The 13,252-nt window shown below is 39.3% G+C and overlaps 1 protein-coding gene across 1 annotated transcript; it reads left to right on the top strand.

Moving 5' to 3' along the window:
* Positions 1–1,605: 1,605 nt before the first annotated feature.
* LOC120518737 (leukocyte immunoglobulin-like receptor subfamily A member 6) lies at positions 1,606–12,817 on the top strand. Its single transcript, XM_039741681.1, has 6 exons — positions 1,606–1,648; positions 3,934–3,969; positions 8,257–8,532; positions 10,761–11,036; positions 11,505–11,780; positions 12,191–12,817. Exons 1-6 carry the CDS (start codon positions 1,618–1,620, stop codon positions 12,328–12,330), a joined length of 1,035 nt encoding a protein of 344 aa, XP_039597615.1. The 5' UTR covers positions 1,606–1,617; the 3' UTR covers positions 12,331–12,817.
* Positions 12,818–13,252: the final 435 nt, after the last annotated feature.

Here is a 13,252-nt window from a genome sequence, read left to right as displayed (position 1 = left end):
AGCTGATCGAGCAAAGAGAAGGTAAAAAAAAACGATGTGCTTCTCATTGTATCACCGTTTAAAAGGGGGTTTCGGAGGAGCGACCACATCTCCTTGGGGTGTGTTCATCCCCCTCTTCACAACGCGAGCAGCAGAGACGCAAAATGACTGGCACATAGCACAGGCCGTGGGGATTGGTGAGTGAAGCAAGCAGGGGGCGAACCCCCTAGTAAGTCTATAAAAATAAAGTACTTTTCCCTGATAAGTAGAAAGACACGACTGTCATGACCCGTGTTTGGACTCTGTGAGCTAAATTCAACTTTAGAAATCACGCAGCATGGAATGTGGTAAACATTTGGCAGAATAAGGAAGAAAGGTTTGACAAAAAATGGGTGGAGTAGGAAAGGTTAGATTAAGGGATATTTTGGAAGCAAAGGAAGGAGTAAGAAGAGTGAGTTTCACTTTGTGTAAATTTATCTTGAATTTCAGAAAGTTTTTGACAAGGTACCACTTGAGAGGTTCGGCTTCAAACTAAAAGAAGCGGGAGGTCAGTGAGATGTTGTTTAGATGGGTGCAGAATTGGCTCAGACACAGGAAGCAGGGGGTGATGATGCGAGGAATCTTATCAGAACTGGGTGGAATTAAGAGTGTTGGGATAGCTGCTATTTTTAATATACATATAAATAATTTGGATAGGAATATAAATAACAAGCTGGGTAAGTTTGCAGGTGATACCAAGAAGGGTGAATTGACAGATAATCTGCAGTCCATTGAATCATCACACAGGGACTTGGAGACCAGACAGGCTTGGTCAGATTTGTGAATGATGAAATTTATTGTCAGTAAATTTAAATTACATGGCGAAAATAAAAATGAGAGGTTTGAATACACAATAGGAGGTCTGAAAATAGAGAGTACACCTTATAAGAAGGATGTAGAAGTTGTAATGGACTCGTCACTATCAACTGCCAGACACAGTTCAGAAGCCATTAAGAAGGCTAACAGAACGTCAGGCTATTATTATTATAGCAGTGCTAGGAAAAGTCCATTGAAGAACAAACAGGCTGATTCCAGGGCATCAGTTATGAGGAAAGATTAAAAGAGTGGAGCCTTTTCACTTTAAGTGTGGCCATTTCTACATGTTGTGACTCCAATGTATGCAAATCCACTTAAGTGAAAGTCTGCAAAGTGCACTTTAATCTTGTCTGACTTATTTGATTTGTAATTTTAATATGTGGAGCAGAGGGATAAATAAAGGAACAATGTGTCTTTGTCCCAAACATTTTGGAGGACATTGTAGATATATCTATGTGTGGAGCAGATCTTTTTAAATTTCATGTTTACTGTTCTGTCCTGGTGTAGTCTGTTGTATGATGTTTTTAATCATTTGTGTAGCACTCTGAGCTTATCAAACATCATGGAACAGCTGAAGATGTCATTTTGCAAGCAGAAAGTGCACAGAAATCTGTATATAAATAACACACGTAAATGATCAAACTATTAAAACATTCACTGTGGTTTTCCTGGTTAGAACAGCGTAACATTGTCATTTCCTGGAAATGCAAAATTGCCAAAGAATTGCTCAATCTATCTATTATTACAATATAATGTTCAGTTTTCCATTAACTCAAGTAGGAAATGCAAGCCTGGGAGCTTTATCTGATCATTTGTAAGTATTTTACTTACTTTTAATTTTTCATTTTACAATAATAAAAGCTTTTTTACTTTCTAGGAGCTGACCAAAGAGAACAAAAAAAGTCATACAAAAAGAAAATGTTAGTTTTTAATTTTTTTATATATATATATTATACACACACAGACTATAAACTGGGGTCTTCAGCTGTGGTCCTTCTACTGTGGCTGTGGGTTTTTATTCTAACTCTTAAAAAACATTTTTACATTCTAGGAGCTGACCTTTAAGAAATAAAAGATTCCATACAAACAATAAGAAAATTGTAGTGTTGAGTTTTTTATACACATTACACACACACACTCATATATAAAATCAAGGGTCTACTGGGATTAGTGATTAGTTTTTGCTGCTAATGAACTCCTTTTCCCTTCATTTTAACTGAATTGTTTTTTAAGATTAAATCCTCTGAATTGGTTGAATTTTTTTCATTAAATGGCAACTAAACAGAAACGAGACGTGAAGTGAGCCGACAGAAGACCAGCTAAGTCAGGACCACAAACTTCAATATTTTTTTTCATTTTAAGACGATTCTTGTTGTGAACTAAACCCATTATTCAATTCCATGGCTTGTTGCTGCTCTCATTCTGCCACAGCAGGCTTTTCCAAAACTGTTGATTTTCTTTTTTCTTTGAGCTTCATCAAAATGTTTTGTGGACCTGAGAAGATCACCATTATGGGGACCTTCACTTTTCTTTATTTTCAGATATTGTATTGGGCTACTTTTGAGTGGATTATGATGGTTTGGTGTTCGTTTAAAGTATTCCGGATGGCTAGAGAATGATGGACATGGGTTAGCTTGTTATGTGTCGACTCATTTTATATCTCATAATTGTTTGAGTGCTAAGAAGGAGTGGTGACTCTAAGGCTAGGGATCTCTGCCAGTAATCGGAAGGTTGCCAGGTCAAATCCCATACATGGCAGAAGTAATTCCACTCTGTTGGACCCTTGAGCAAAGCCTTTAAGCTGCAATTGCTCCATCCTGGGTATGATGTTAACCTGAATCCAGTCCTGCAATCAGGTCCTCCAACATGCAGGGAGAACTCAGGAGCTGGTGACAGGATTGGCACCCCAACCACTGGAAAAAAAACCTCACACTGTCCCACTCCATTCGAACTACTGAGGTGTTGAAGTGTCACACGTTGCACAGCTGCACTTGGGTCCTAATTGGGATCCAGTGGTGATTTGTTAAGTGGGTGTTTCAGCAAAGTGCTGTATCAGTGTGTGCTCCCAAGCTCTTCCTGATTAAGGAAAACAAAAATAATTAAGGGATCTGAGTCTTAAATAGCAAATCAATGCAAATGTTGTTATGTCATATTGTGCTGCAGTAAATAAAATGATAGAAAGAAATCAAAATCAAATGTGTGGAGCCCAGTAGCGGCAGTGGTCTACATGTGTCTCTCTGCCTCCACTATTGCAGCACTCATTACAATATGCAGAGTAATCATTATGCTTCAGTTACCTTGGGCTGCCAAATGGATAACAACAATTTTAGCTTTTTATTTTTTTCTCAGCGTCAAGTCTTTTATTCAGTATCTTTTGCTCTCTTCCTGAAACCCCGGTGGTGGTTTAAAATGCACAGACTGGAGGAATCAGAGCGAATGTTTTAAGAAGAAGCTCTTTGGGTGAAGCCTCTGCAGTGCAGGATTTCGCTGCTATTCCATATACTTTTTCACTTATTCTCACATCTGGCTCTGTGAAACTAGTACTGAGATAATATCGTTACGCATTCTGTTCAATGACTCAAAGCTTTCCACTTCCCGATTCAGTTCATAAGTCTTAGTGTTTTGGCTCTGGTGACATTCTCATGTTTATGACACTGACTGCTTCTGCTTCTTTTGACTTCACTTATGACTTAGCCCATAATTTCCCCTTGGGGACAAATTAATTAATTGATTAATCAATTAATTAAAGTATCTATCGATTTTTTTTATCATAATTCTTCAGTATTCTTCATTCCAGTTTCTCAGAAACAATTTTCCTTTCAGTTTTTAAAAATAACTTTTAAGATTCCCATAATCCACTGTGCCAGAAGACAATATGAAGAGGAGGGCCAGAATTAAAAAGAGCAGTGGAGCTAGCATGCCGTGCCGAGCCACTTTGAGTGTTTGTGACTGACATAAAACCGTACGCCTTATGCATTCTTAGATTCTTAGTACTGCTACTTACTCGGACACCAAGCTCTAATTTATCTCATACAATTTAGAAATCTGCCAGGTATGAAAACTGAAATTTTTAATAGATTCTGCATTTCTTTGTTTCAGCCGTGATTGCACTGACACCTTCCACACAGAATGGAGGTAAGTCCACAAGGCTTCAGTTTTGCATTGCTACAAATGCTGTTTTTCTGTCAGGTCATAGACTTTGTTTTTCTTCATAGGTCTCATGGTCATTTAATTTTTACTATTATTGTTTTTTTCAATTGATTTGACATGTTTGTCATCCCAAAAACACTTTTCTCACAACTTTTCACCAAATCCTCACAGTAACAATGCATGTGGTCTCTCATATTTCTCTTTGTATTTCCTTTACAAACTGCAAATGCTGAGGCTCATATTGGCCAACTCTAAACATGTTCTTCATTGTGTGGTGCATTTCTCATTCGACTCTGAGAAACACAACATAACGGTTAAAACATTCATCAGTTTGTCACACTGAATTAGCAGCTCATTGCTGTAAATGACAGCATGTAAAACAAGTCATTCTTGTAGCTTTTGCATAATCTGTTAAGGACAAAGCTGGTGAGGAAAAGCCCAGAGCAGATGTTTCTAGTGGCGTTTCCTCCGTGAAGGCACATGCCGTCAGCCTCTCACACAGCTGTATATCCATGTGAGTTACTGAAGTGTGTGGTGCTACATGGATCAGCAAGCTGTCACACAGGGACAAGGCATACTGAGTGGAAGGGGTCCAAGAACAAGTGGAGGATGTGGGGGACAGGGAAGAGATAGGGGGAAGAATAGATGAAGCAACCCCAGAGTAGGTCCAAAAATAAGAGCCACAATTGTTCATTGCGTAATCACCACGGTCTGAGGCAGGGAGACGGGTGCAACTTGAAGTAAACTGATCAGCTGTGATGTTGATGAGGCAGGTTTATACCTCAACAAGATTCAATGATGTGACAGAAATCTCATGGCGCACAGGGCCACAGTGGATGTGCCTGGACAACGTGAAGACAACATCACCATGTGTGCACGATAGTGTTGTAACTATTGGGCCCTTCAATAATTTGACAGTTTTTAGATGGGTTATTCAATGTTCTCATTCTTGAAATTGAGAGATGAGTGGTTGCACCAGGCCTGCCAAACGTTGTGGTGGTCTGGGACAATGAAAGATTTCAAAACATTACTCAAATAAAAGCTTAGTCTGATGCCTGTCCAAGGATGTTCAACTTGTTTCTGCCATCATATTCACCCTTCCTTAACCCAGCTGAGGAGTGTTCTTCCACATGGAGGTGGACGGTGTAGGAGCACCATCCCCATATCCAGATGTCATTTGCTAGAGGCAATGAAGGCTTGGTGTGAAGACCTAATACCTGAAGCATGTTGTGTCTGGGTGTGAGATGCTGAAAGCTCTTCCCACCCTCTGCCTTTGAAAGATAAACTATAAGGCATGACGTGGATCCAGTTCTGTGGCCTGAAGCTGAAGAAAGAATGGATGGCCCATGAAGACGTCTGTTGACATTGTTTCATTTGCAGGATACTTTTGAATGGAGGATTTTCCTAAGTTCAAAGAATATTTTTGTTACAGAAGGTTTCCATTTCCTATATACAGTAGGTTTATTACAATTATTTTTACTTGATGGATAGATGTATGTGTATTGTAAAAGACGAATCAGGACACAACATAAAGGTTTGGGGTTTGTGGCCCCGTATACTGTACAATTCTGCAGTACAGAAAAAGGTCAAAAAAATACACAAACAAAATCTGTATTGCACGACACCGAAGCATGGCGTCAGCGGCCATTTTATGAGAGAGGAGCCGGAAGTGGAGGAATGCTGGGAAGAGCCGTGGGGAAAGATGGGATCGATTACGTCAGGAACAATGGAGGAGGAAGGGCGTAAGTAACGCAGTGCGGGCAAAATGCGGCTTATGGTGGCGGAGCGTCTTTTCTTCTGAAAGAAAGCAATGGAAAAAGGTTAGTACCCCGCCATTCCCTGCCGGCGAATATCCTCCGAAGTGCGTTAAGATCCGTCCGCGGTCTCCCACTCGCGCGTGCGTGACAGTATATACTATAAATATGTGTCATTATTTTTCACCTTTGTCGTGACAGCAGTATTCCGAAATGGCAAGCTTTGATGAATAAAAGAATATTGTGGTGTAAGCTTCTGTAAATGACAAACATGGTGTAACTATTTGGTCGCAGTGTTGTAGTGACTGATCGCCTTTTTGCATTTTGATGAATGTTGTGCATCTTTTGAGTGTTTCAGTACCTTCTGCACAGCTGGGGTGCTGCTTTGAGAAATGCATGAACTGTTTTGGGAAACACTTCCACAGTTATGAGAATGGCGTTTGTGGAGTGAGAAATGTGTCAAATCCATTGAGAAAAACTGTAAAACAAAATCTGACTCCCATGTAAAACTTCAATGTGTCTTTTTGATCTTCCTTTAGCTTTTCTGCTTCTTACAGTTGATTTCTAAGGTGCTGACGGACTCCAAACTCCATTATGTTGACACTCCTGTCATATGATATTCCTGTCCATGGCAGGTGTTCACTTGTTTTAAACCACCACTCCTGGTATATCTTTGACTTCTAACCCTTTTATCGCCTTCTCCCTCCTAAATGATTAACATCCGAGAGCTGCCTGGCAGTGTCTGTCACAAGCCTTGTTGTTAAATAATTCAGTCGCTGTGTAAAAAGTTAAAAATTGTAAGTGTAAAGGCACAAAGTTCCCATGGCGTCTTCTTTTGAGTATTTCTTGGTGTTTGCTTTGAAGCTGGAGCTGACTTTGAGTTCTCTGCTCACATTCTCTATCGAGGTCGCTCTGAAGTCCTGATGAACACTTAAAATGACAGATGTGTAAAGTGCTGTCTGCATCATTTTGAAAACTTAACATGGTGCAAATCTTTTTAGATTATATATGTTGTAAAAAGGAGACAAAGATAAAGAGTGTAAGCACCATCTTGAAGGTTTAGAAAAACAAAAAACACCCAATAATTGTGGAGACATCGTTTCAGACACGAGTTCCAGACAGAACTAAAAACAAGATGGAGAGTTCCTGGCCTATATGGTAATGTGAGAGGAAGGGGCGGGTCCAGGGACATGACTTCAGCAGTGGAGTGGCTGTCAATCTTCCATTCTGCTTAGGGAGGAGAAGACAAGGCATTAGAACACAGCACCCTACCCTGTTTGACAGAATAATTACTGTCACCAAAGCCCCCAAGCTGCTTCTAATGGACATGCCAATGTTGAAAAATCTGTTTTTTTTTTTTTTTTAAATATCAAATAATTGTAATTTTTTTATTTGGAAAAGATAAAAAAGGAAATTTTATGTTAAAAGAAGCAGAAAACATTTCTTTTCTGCTCATTAATGAAAGGTTAAGCATCTGTGTGTCCATCCTGTTGCTATGTCTCTGTCATTCCAAAAGATGGTGCATCACAAACTTTTTTTAGTAATGGAATGCATTGTGTTTAAGAATATTTGTAGTAATACATTTTATTTCTATATGCATTATTAAATGCTTTCCAATTTCTCTAGGTGCACAACAAATGTTAACACTGAGGTCTACATTGATTAGTTAAATTTCAACCCATCTTAGACAAGGTAGCATAGCTAGTCCACCTTAATAAAAGGACAAGAGTCTGTATCCATGTGTCTGTTCTGTTGCTGCGCCTCTATTAACCCACAGTTGGTACATCACAATTATTAATACTGCTTTTATGAATCCCATACCAAGAGGCAATAAACAGATGCACCATTTGTTGGAATGGAAAATGCAACGCATTGCTCCACAGAGACAGCTCCCACTTGGACAATATCAACACCACAGTCAGGATCATGTAGTTTGATTTTTTCAGTGTATTTAACATTATTCTGCCTCATCGACTGGTTGAAAGCTGAAGGGTTTCCTTCTTGATGCCCCCACAATCTCCTGGATCACGGACTACCTGACCAACAAATTGCAGTCTGGGAAGCACAAATTCTTGTGAGCAGCAGTAGCATTTACACTGCATTGAAGCTCTTCAGATTTAATCTCTCTTCTGTTTAGTGGCTCCTCTACCCAAGGCAACATGTGACCTTCAGATGTTAAACTACGGACAAAATGAGTATGCAAATCGCTGAAGGCTCGGTAATCAAAGTATGTGTCAATAAAAGATTGATTAATGCTTCTCCCAAACTGAAAAAATTCCATCTGTCCAATATAAGACACCAGTCTGCTCACATCCTCTCAAGAAGAATTCTTCACATAAATTCAGTGGGCAACATGAGATCTTTAAATCTCTCTTTATCTTTGTGCAATTAAAAGAAAAAAAAAATCAAAGTGCAGTTGAAGCAGAAACTCATAAATCTGTCAGTATTATTTCAGCAGTTGTGTTTGATTTTGGTAGCTTCATGTTCAACAGCAGGTCTCGTCTCTTCTACCCGACAGGTCGTCCTAAGGTGACTCTGATACTGCGGACACAGAGGGAACCCGTGTACACTGGAGACACCGTGACTCTGGAGTGCACTGTTGAGGTGCACATTGATACTTGGATACATCGATGGTTCAAAAATACAAAAAAAATCTGGAAGGAAAGTAGAGAAAACACTCACATATTTCAGTCTGTGACTCAGTCTGACAGTGGAGAGTACCACTGTGATGCCTACAGACCAGAAACTCGTCAGAGGTCACATCCCAGCAATGCTGTCATACTGAATGTTCAAGGTAAGCGTAGAACTACAGAATGGTCAGCAGTGAGCAGCTGTCACTCTTAAATCTACAAAGACAGGACACATAGGCTCTGTTTCCACATAATAATAATGTGTTTTATTTATATAGATCCTTTTCATGGCTGTCTGTTCTGTGACTTTAGTTTATTGGTTTAAGTTTAACTTAAAGAAAGTTTAATAGCGTTAGTTTACTGAATATTCTGAATTTTTGTCCCAAACACGACTGTGAAGTAACGCAAATTCTTTTAGATTCAATCATCTTCCTTAACTCCTTGTTTGAGGGAGATAAATGACAAGCAGAACTGAAGAATCTCAAACTGAATTTTTTACAAATATGTCGGAGATGAGAAGCTTCATTTAATTATTTAATTTATTTTTTTTCTCAAGGAGGTTTTCATCTCAAAAGTTTTTGAGCTTTGGAGGTCAGTCAGCTTTAGTTGACATTAATTGTGACTGCAATTGTTTCAGCTAGGGTCTTGGCCCCTGTTCTTTGTTAATTTCATTTTTGTTTTTAAATATTTATTATTAATTCTGTATTTCATTACTTTAATGTGGTACTTATGTTTAAATTTTAATTTTCTTAAGAATGTAGGCCCTAATTTAATTTGTCTTCTGTCTGTCCTTATTATAAAGAGCCCAGAGGGGTGGGGCCACCTCATGATGAACCTGGGAATTTACCTCAGCTACACAAAAGCAGAAACGTCAATCTAAACAGCAGCTGGGGATGGCATTGTTTTGTAGTTCTTCATTACTGTTTTCTTGTTTTTGATTACGTTATCTCCTGGTGTTATGATACAGGTCTTCCAGAATTATTGTGGGAGAAACAAAAGGCCAGGAGATAAGACGTGCAAGATAAAATTGTTGTTGAGGACAGGCAAGGTCAAAATGTAGAAGATCACAAACTTAACTGAGCAAACAAAGCATAGGGGCAAAGCAAAAATCAGCCAAAGGCAAAAATAGTGCAGAACTGAAACAGGACATGGCACTAGGTCTTCTTGTAAGAAAGCTACCAGACAATTAATTTTAGTTTATTTGTTGATTATTGTTCCAGCTTAGAGGATCCTAATTGTTTAGGATCGGAGTGGCTGGATCAGGCCAAGCAGATGCCCACGTAACAACTGGCTGCAGTACATAGATGGTTATTTCCCGAGGGGTGGGACTAGACCGCATGTCTGCATGGGGGTTTGCCAATCAGGATCCCGAGCTATTTCATTGTGTGGTGTGTGTGGCAACACAGTGTACCAGTGCATGCTCCCCAACCTGACCTGACCTGTTGATTATGTAACGGAGTGATAATGTAGGCCGTGACCAGTCTCCAGTGTCATATAAATAATAGAACAGAAATAAAATGAAAGCCTAAGTAACATGTACTATAAAACATTTTTTGACCTACATTTGCATAAGATACTGTTCTTTGGTTTTGTAAAATTTTTTGGTTTGTTCACTTTTTGATTTAGCTTTTTTCACAAAATTGTTTTTTTGTTGTTTTGTTATTCTCCCTGCTCTCTTTTGTGCTTCTCTTTTTCAGTTAGTGGTCTGTTTTTGTTGTCATTCAAAAGTAAGGCTTAAGGTTTCCTTCTTCTCTATATGATATATTTTAAAATGTCGAATTTTAAAAAGCCTCAGTTCTGTTTTTGGGCCTGTGCAGGCTAGAAGCCTACATTCTGAGTTTGGGCCTAGGCTACCTAGGGTGAGGCCTGTTCAATGAGTCTGTACGTGTAAATCTGTCAGGTCTGAGTTTTGTTAATTTTGAGACCTGCACTCTATTTATGAGCCTCTGGTGGTAGGAATCAGGAGAAATTGTAATGCAAGGTTGGACATCTCTCAAAATCCTCCAAAATGAGAAGAAGAAACTGTTCACTTTAATGTTCTTTCACTCTGACTCTTTATTCCCTCACCTTGTCTATGGTGTTGATGATTTTATGAAGTTTTCTTTTTCTGGACACCAAAGGTATCTTAGATTGTAATTAACTGAATAATATTATGAAGCCTGCTGCTCATTTGCCTCACTAAGCTAAAGAGTAGGCACCCTGCAGCAGAAAGGTTTGGATTGGCATTCCTAACCAGGGTTTCATTGGTTAAGACTGGTTTGACTTATTTGGATGAGAGAATTTGCAGAGAGTCAGGTACCGTCCATTGTGGTCATGATGACATTTAACAGTGATAAGAAGAGAAAGAGGAGGAGACCCTTCTGCTTTCACCCTGTCGTCTTTTCACTTTCAGAAAGGACAGCCACATTAAAGGTGATCTCTGGACATACGGATGATCGGATATATGTAGGAGATGAAGTCCACCTGCTCTGTCTGGTCGATGGAGATCCAGCTGACTGGACATATGAGCTGTACAAGAGTGGAGATGAAAGCCCTCATAAAACTGAAATGGAGAAGAACTTCACCATCAGCCCTGTGACCCTCTCACATAATGGGGAGTACAAGTGTCGGGGAGCAAGAGGAGCACTTTATTCGAGTTTTAGTGATCCTGTTCAGTTATATGTGTCAGGTGAGAGACCAAAATAAAAATTGACACCTTTGTTGAATGAATGTCAGATCTGAGTTTTGTTAATTTTGAGACCTGCACTCTATTTATGAGCTTCCTCCTATATGAAGAGAAGAAGCTGTTCAGTTTAATATTTTCCATTATCTCTCTCATTTTGTCTATGATGTTGAATAAATGTATGAAGTTTTCTTGCTCTGGACACAAAGCTGCCTCAGATTGTAATTAATTGAATAATATTATAAAGTCTGCTGCTCATTGGACTCACTAAGCCAAAGAAAAGGCACTCATGGAGGATTGGATTGGCATCCCGACCAGGGTTTCATTGGTTCAGATTGCTGTCATTCATTTGGATGAGAGAATTTGCAGAGGGTCGGTTACACGTCATTGTGGTCATAATGGCCTTTAACAATGATAACAAGAGAAAGAGGAGGAGACCCTTGTGCTTTCACCCTGTCATCTTTTCACTTTCAGAAAGGACGGCCACATTAAAGGTGGTTTCTGGGCGTACAGATGGACGGATATATGTAGGAGATGAAGTCCACCTGCTCTGTCTTCTTCCTGGCGATTTATTTGCCTGGAGATATGAGCTACAGAAGACCGGAGATGAAAACTCTAACAAAACACAAAGGGAGCAGAGCTTCATCATCGAGCCTGTGAGTCTTTCACATAGTGGAGAGTACAAGTGTCGGGCTTCAAAAGAAGAGCTTTATACGAATTTTAGTGACCCCATTCAGTTACGTGTGTCAGGTGAGAGACCCAAACTAAACTTATCACCTTTGTTTAAGTGAGTTTTAAGTATTAGTAGAAGGTGAGCACTGCCAGTGAGTCGCATTCCACAGATTAGCAGTGACGTTTAAGGAGGTCAGTCGTGTGTGTCTACCAAGTCGGACTTAGGGTGCGGGATCTGATCGGCGACTTTACTTCTGCTGAGGCAAACTGCACAGCATACCTTTATGAGTTGTTGTTTATGACTGATGCTGCTGTTTGCTTGATTATTTTAATGCTAATAAAGCCTGAACAAAAATGCGAAGACAGTGCTAGAGATTTTAAATATCCTGCTGGGAATGAAGTGTTTAATTGGTTTGGTGCACTGTAGAAATAATTCTTTTTCCCCCAAAGAAAATCACAGTGATTTTTCCCTTTTTTTATCTTTGTAGATTTTTCAACCCAGAATTACCTTCGACTTGGAGCAGCAGGTCTGGTGCTGATTGTGCTGGCAATCATTATGAGCAAGTGTTTCTGGAACAGGGTGCTCCCAGCTGGTGGATCCAGTGGATATGCATATACTTCACTATAAACAGGGTCGGAAAGTAATTTGAATTAGTAAAGAACATGAAGAACGATGTCCTGAATAGAGTATAATAACTCTTCTGTGGTGATACCAACTTTCACATAACATTTATGATTTTATAAAAATACTCACATCTGCAAATTTAAAAAAAATAGAAATAAAAACCATAATCTTAGTGAGCCAGAGACCGTTATGGCACAGCCCTGTGATAGCTGGTTGTGATGTCTGACATACCCAGCGATTCAGTACAACTGGTCTGTGTGACGGTCAGGGTTGGCTTCACAGTCCATGGCAGCTTAAACCTGGAATTGTCGATAGTCATAGGCTGGGAATGAGCTGGGCAAATGAGGACATATATAGTCAAGAAGAAGGATAGATAGATAGACAGATGATAGGCAAGATTAGAAATTTAGATAGATCAACAAGAAGAGCATTGTATAGGATACATAGATAGATAGACAGAACTTTATTTGTCTCGTGTGGGAAATTTGGCTTTACAGAAGCTCTTTAAATAAATAAATACATAAAAAGATAGATACATAAGTAAGTAAATAAATAAATATACACACACACTTTGGTCTGAACACACACCACAGTGACTATAAAGCAAGAAAATTACAAAGAAAGAAAATGTCTGACTGGCTGTCACAGTCACAGTGAGGTGCTATACAGTCGCATTTCTTGACACACATCTGCTATACAATTCGCTGGTTAAAAGTCCTCAGTGTTGTGTCAGAGAGAGGATGTCAGCTTTGTTCATAATGGCACTCAGTTTTGTTTTCATTCTCTTCTTTGTTACGGCGTCCAGTGGGTCCAGATTGTTAAAATGTGAAATAAATAAATCCAATAAAAATGAAGTTAAAATCACAGCAGGAATCTTTCCAATCATTTAAAACAAACATGAGCCCCGGTGCAGCTTTCTAAAAGC

The sequence above is a fragment of the Polypterus senegalus genome, chromosome 18 (assembly GCF_016835505.1).
Source record: "Polypterus senegalus isolate Bchr_013 chromosome 18, ASM1683550v1, whole genome shotgun sequence".
Taxonomy (NCBI): Eukaryota; Metazoa; Chordata; class Cladistia; order Polypteriformes; family Polypteridae; genus Polypterus; species Polypterus senegalus.
The sequence above is the reverse complement of the archived record's forward strand: the minus strand, read 5'-3'. Positions and strand labels throughout refer to the sequence as shown.

What these genes read in the sequence shown, in the direction of transcription:
- LOC120518737 (XM_039741681.1), top strand. Translation starts at nt 1,618, where the DNA reads ATGCAAGCCTGGGAGCTTTATCTGATCATTT. An exon ending in TGTTCAGTTATATGTGTCAG is followed by an intron (nt 11,037 to 11,504) that starts GTGAGAGACCAA and finishes TTTCACTTTCAG; the next exon opens with AAAGGACGGCCACATTAAAG. An exon ending in CATTCAGTTACGTGTGTCAG is followed by an intron (nt 11,781 to 12,190) that starts GTGAGAGACCCA and finishes TTATCTTTGTAG; the next exon opens with ATTTTTCAACCCAGAATTAC.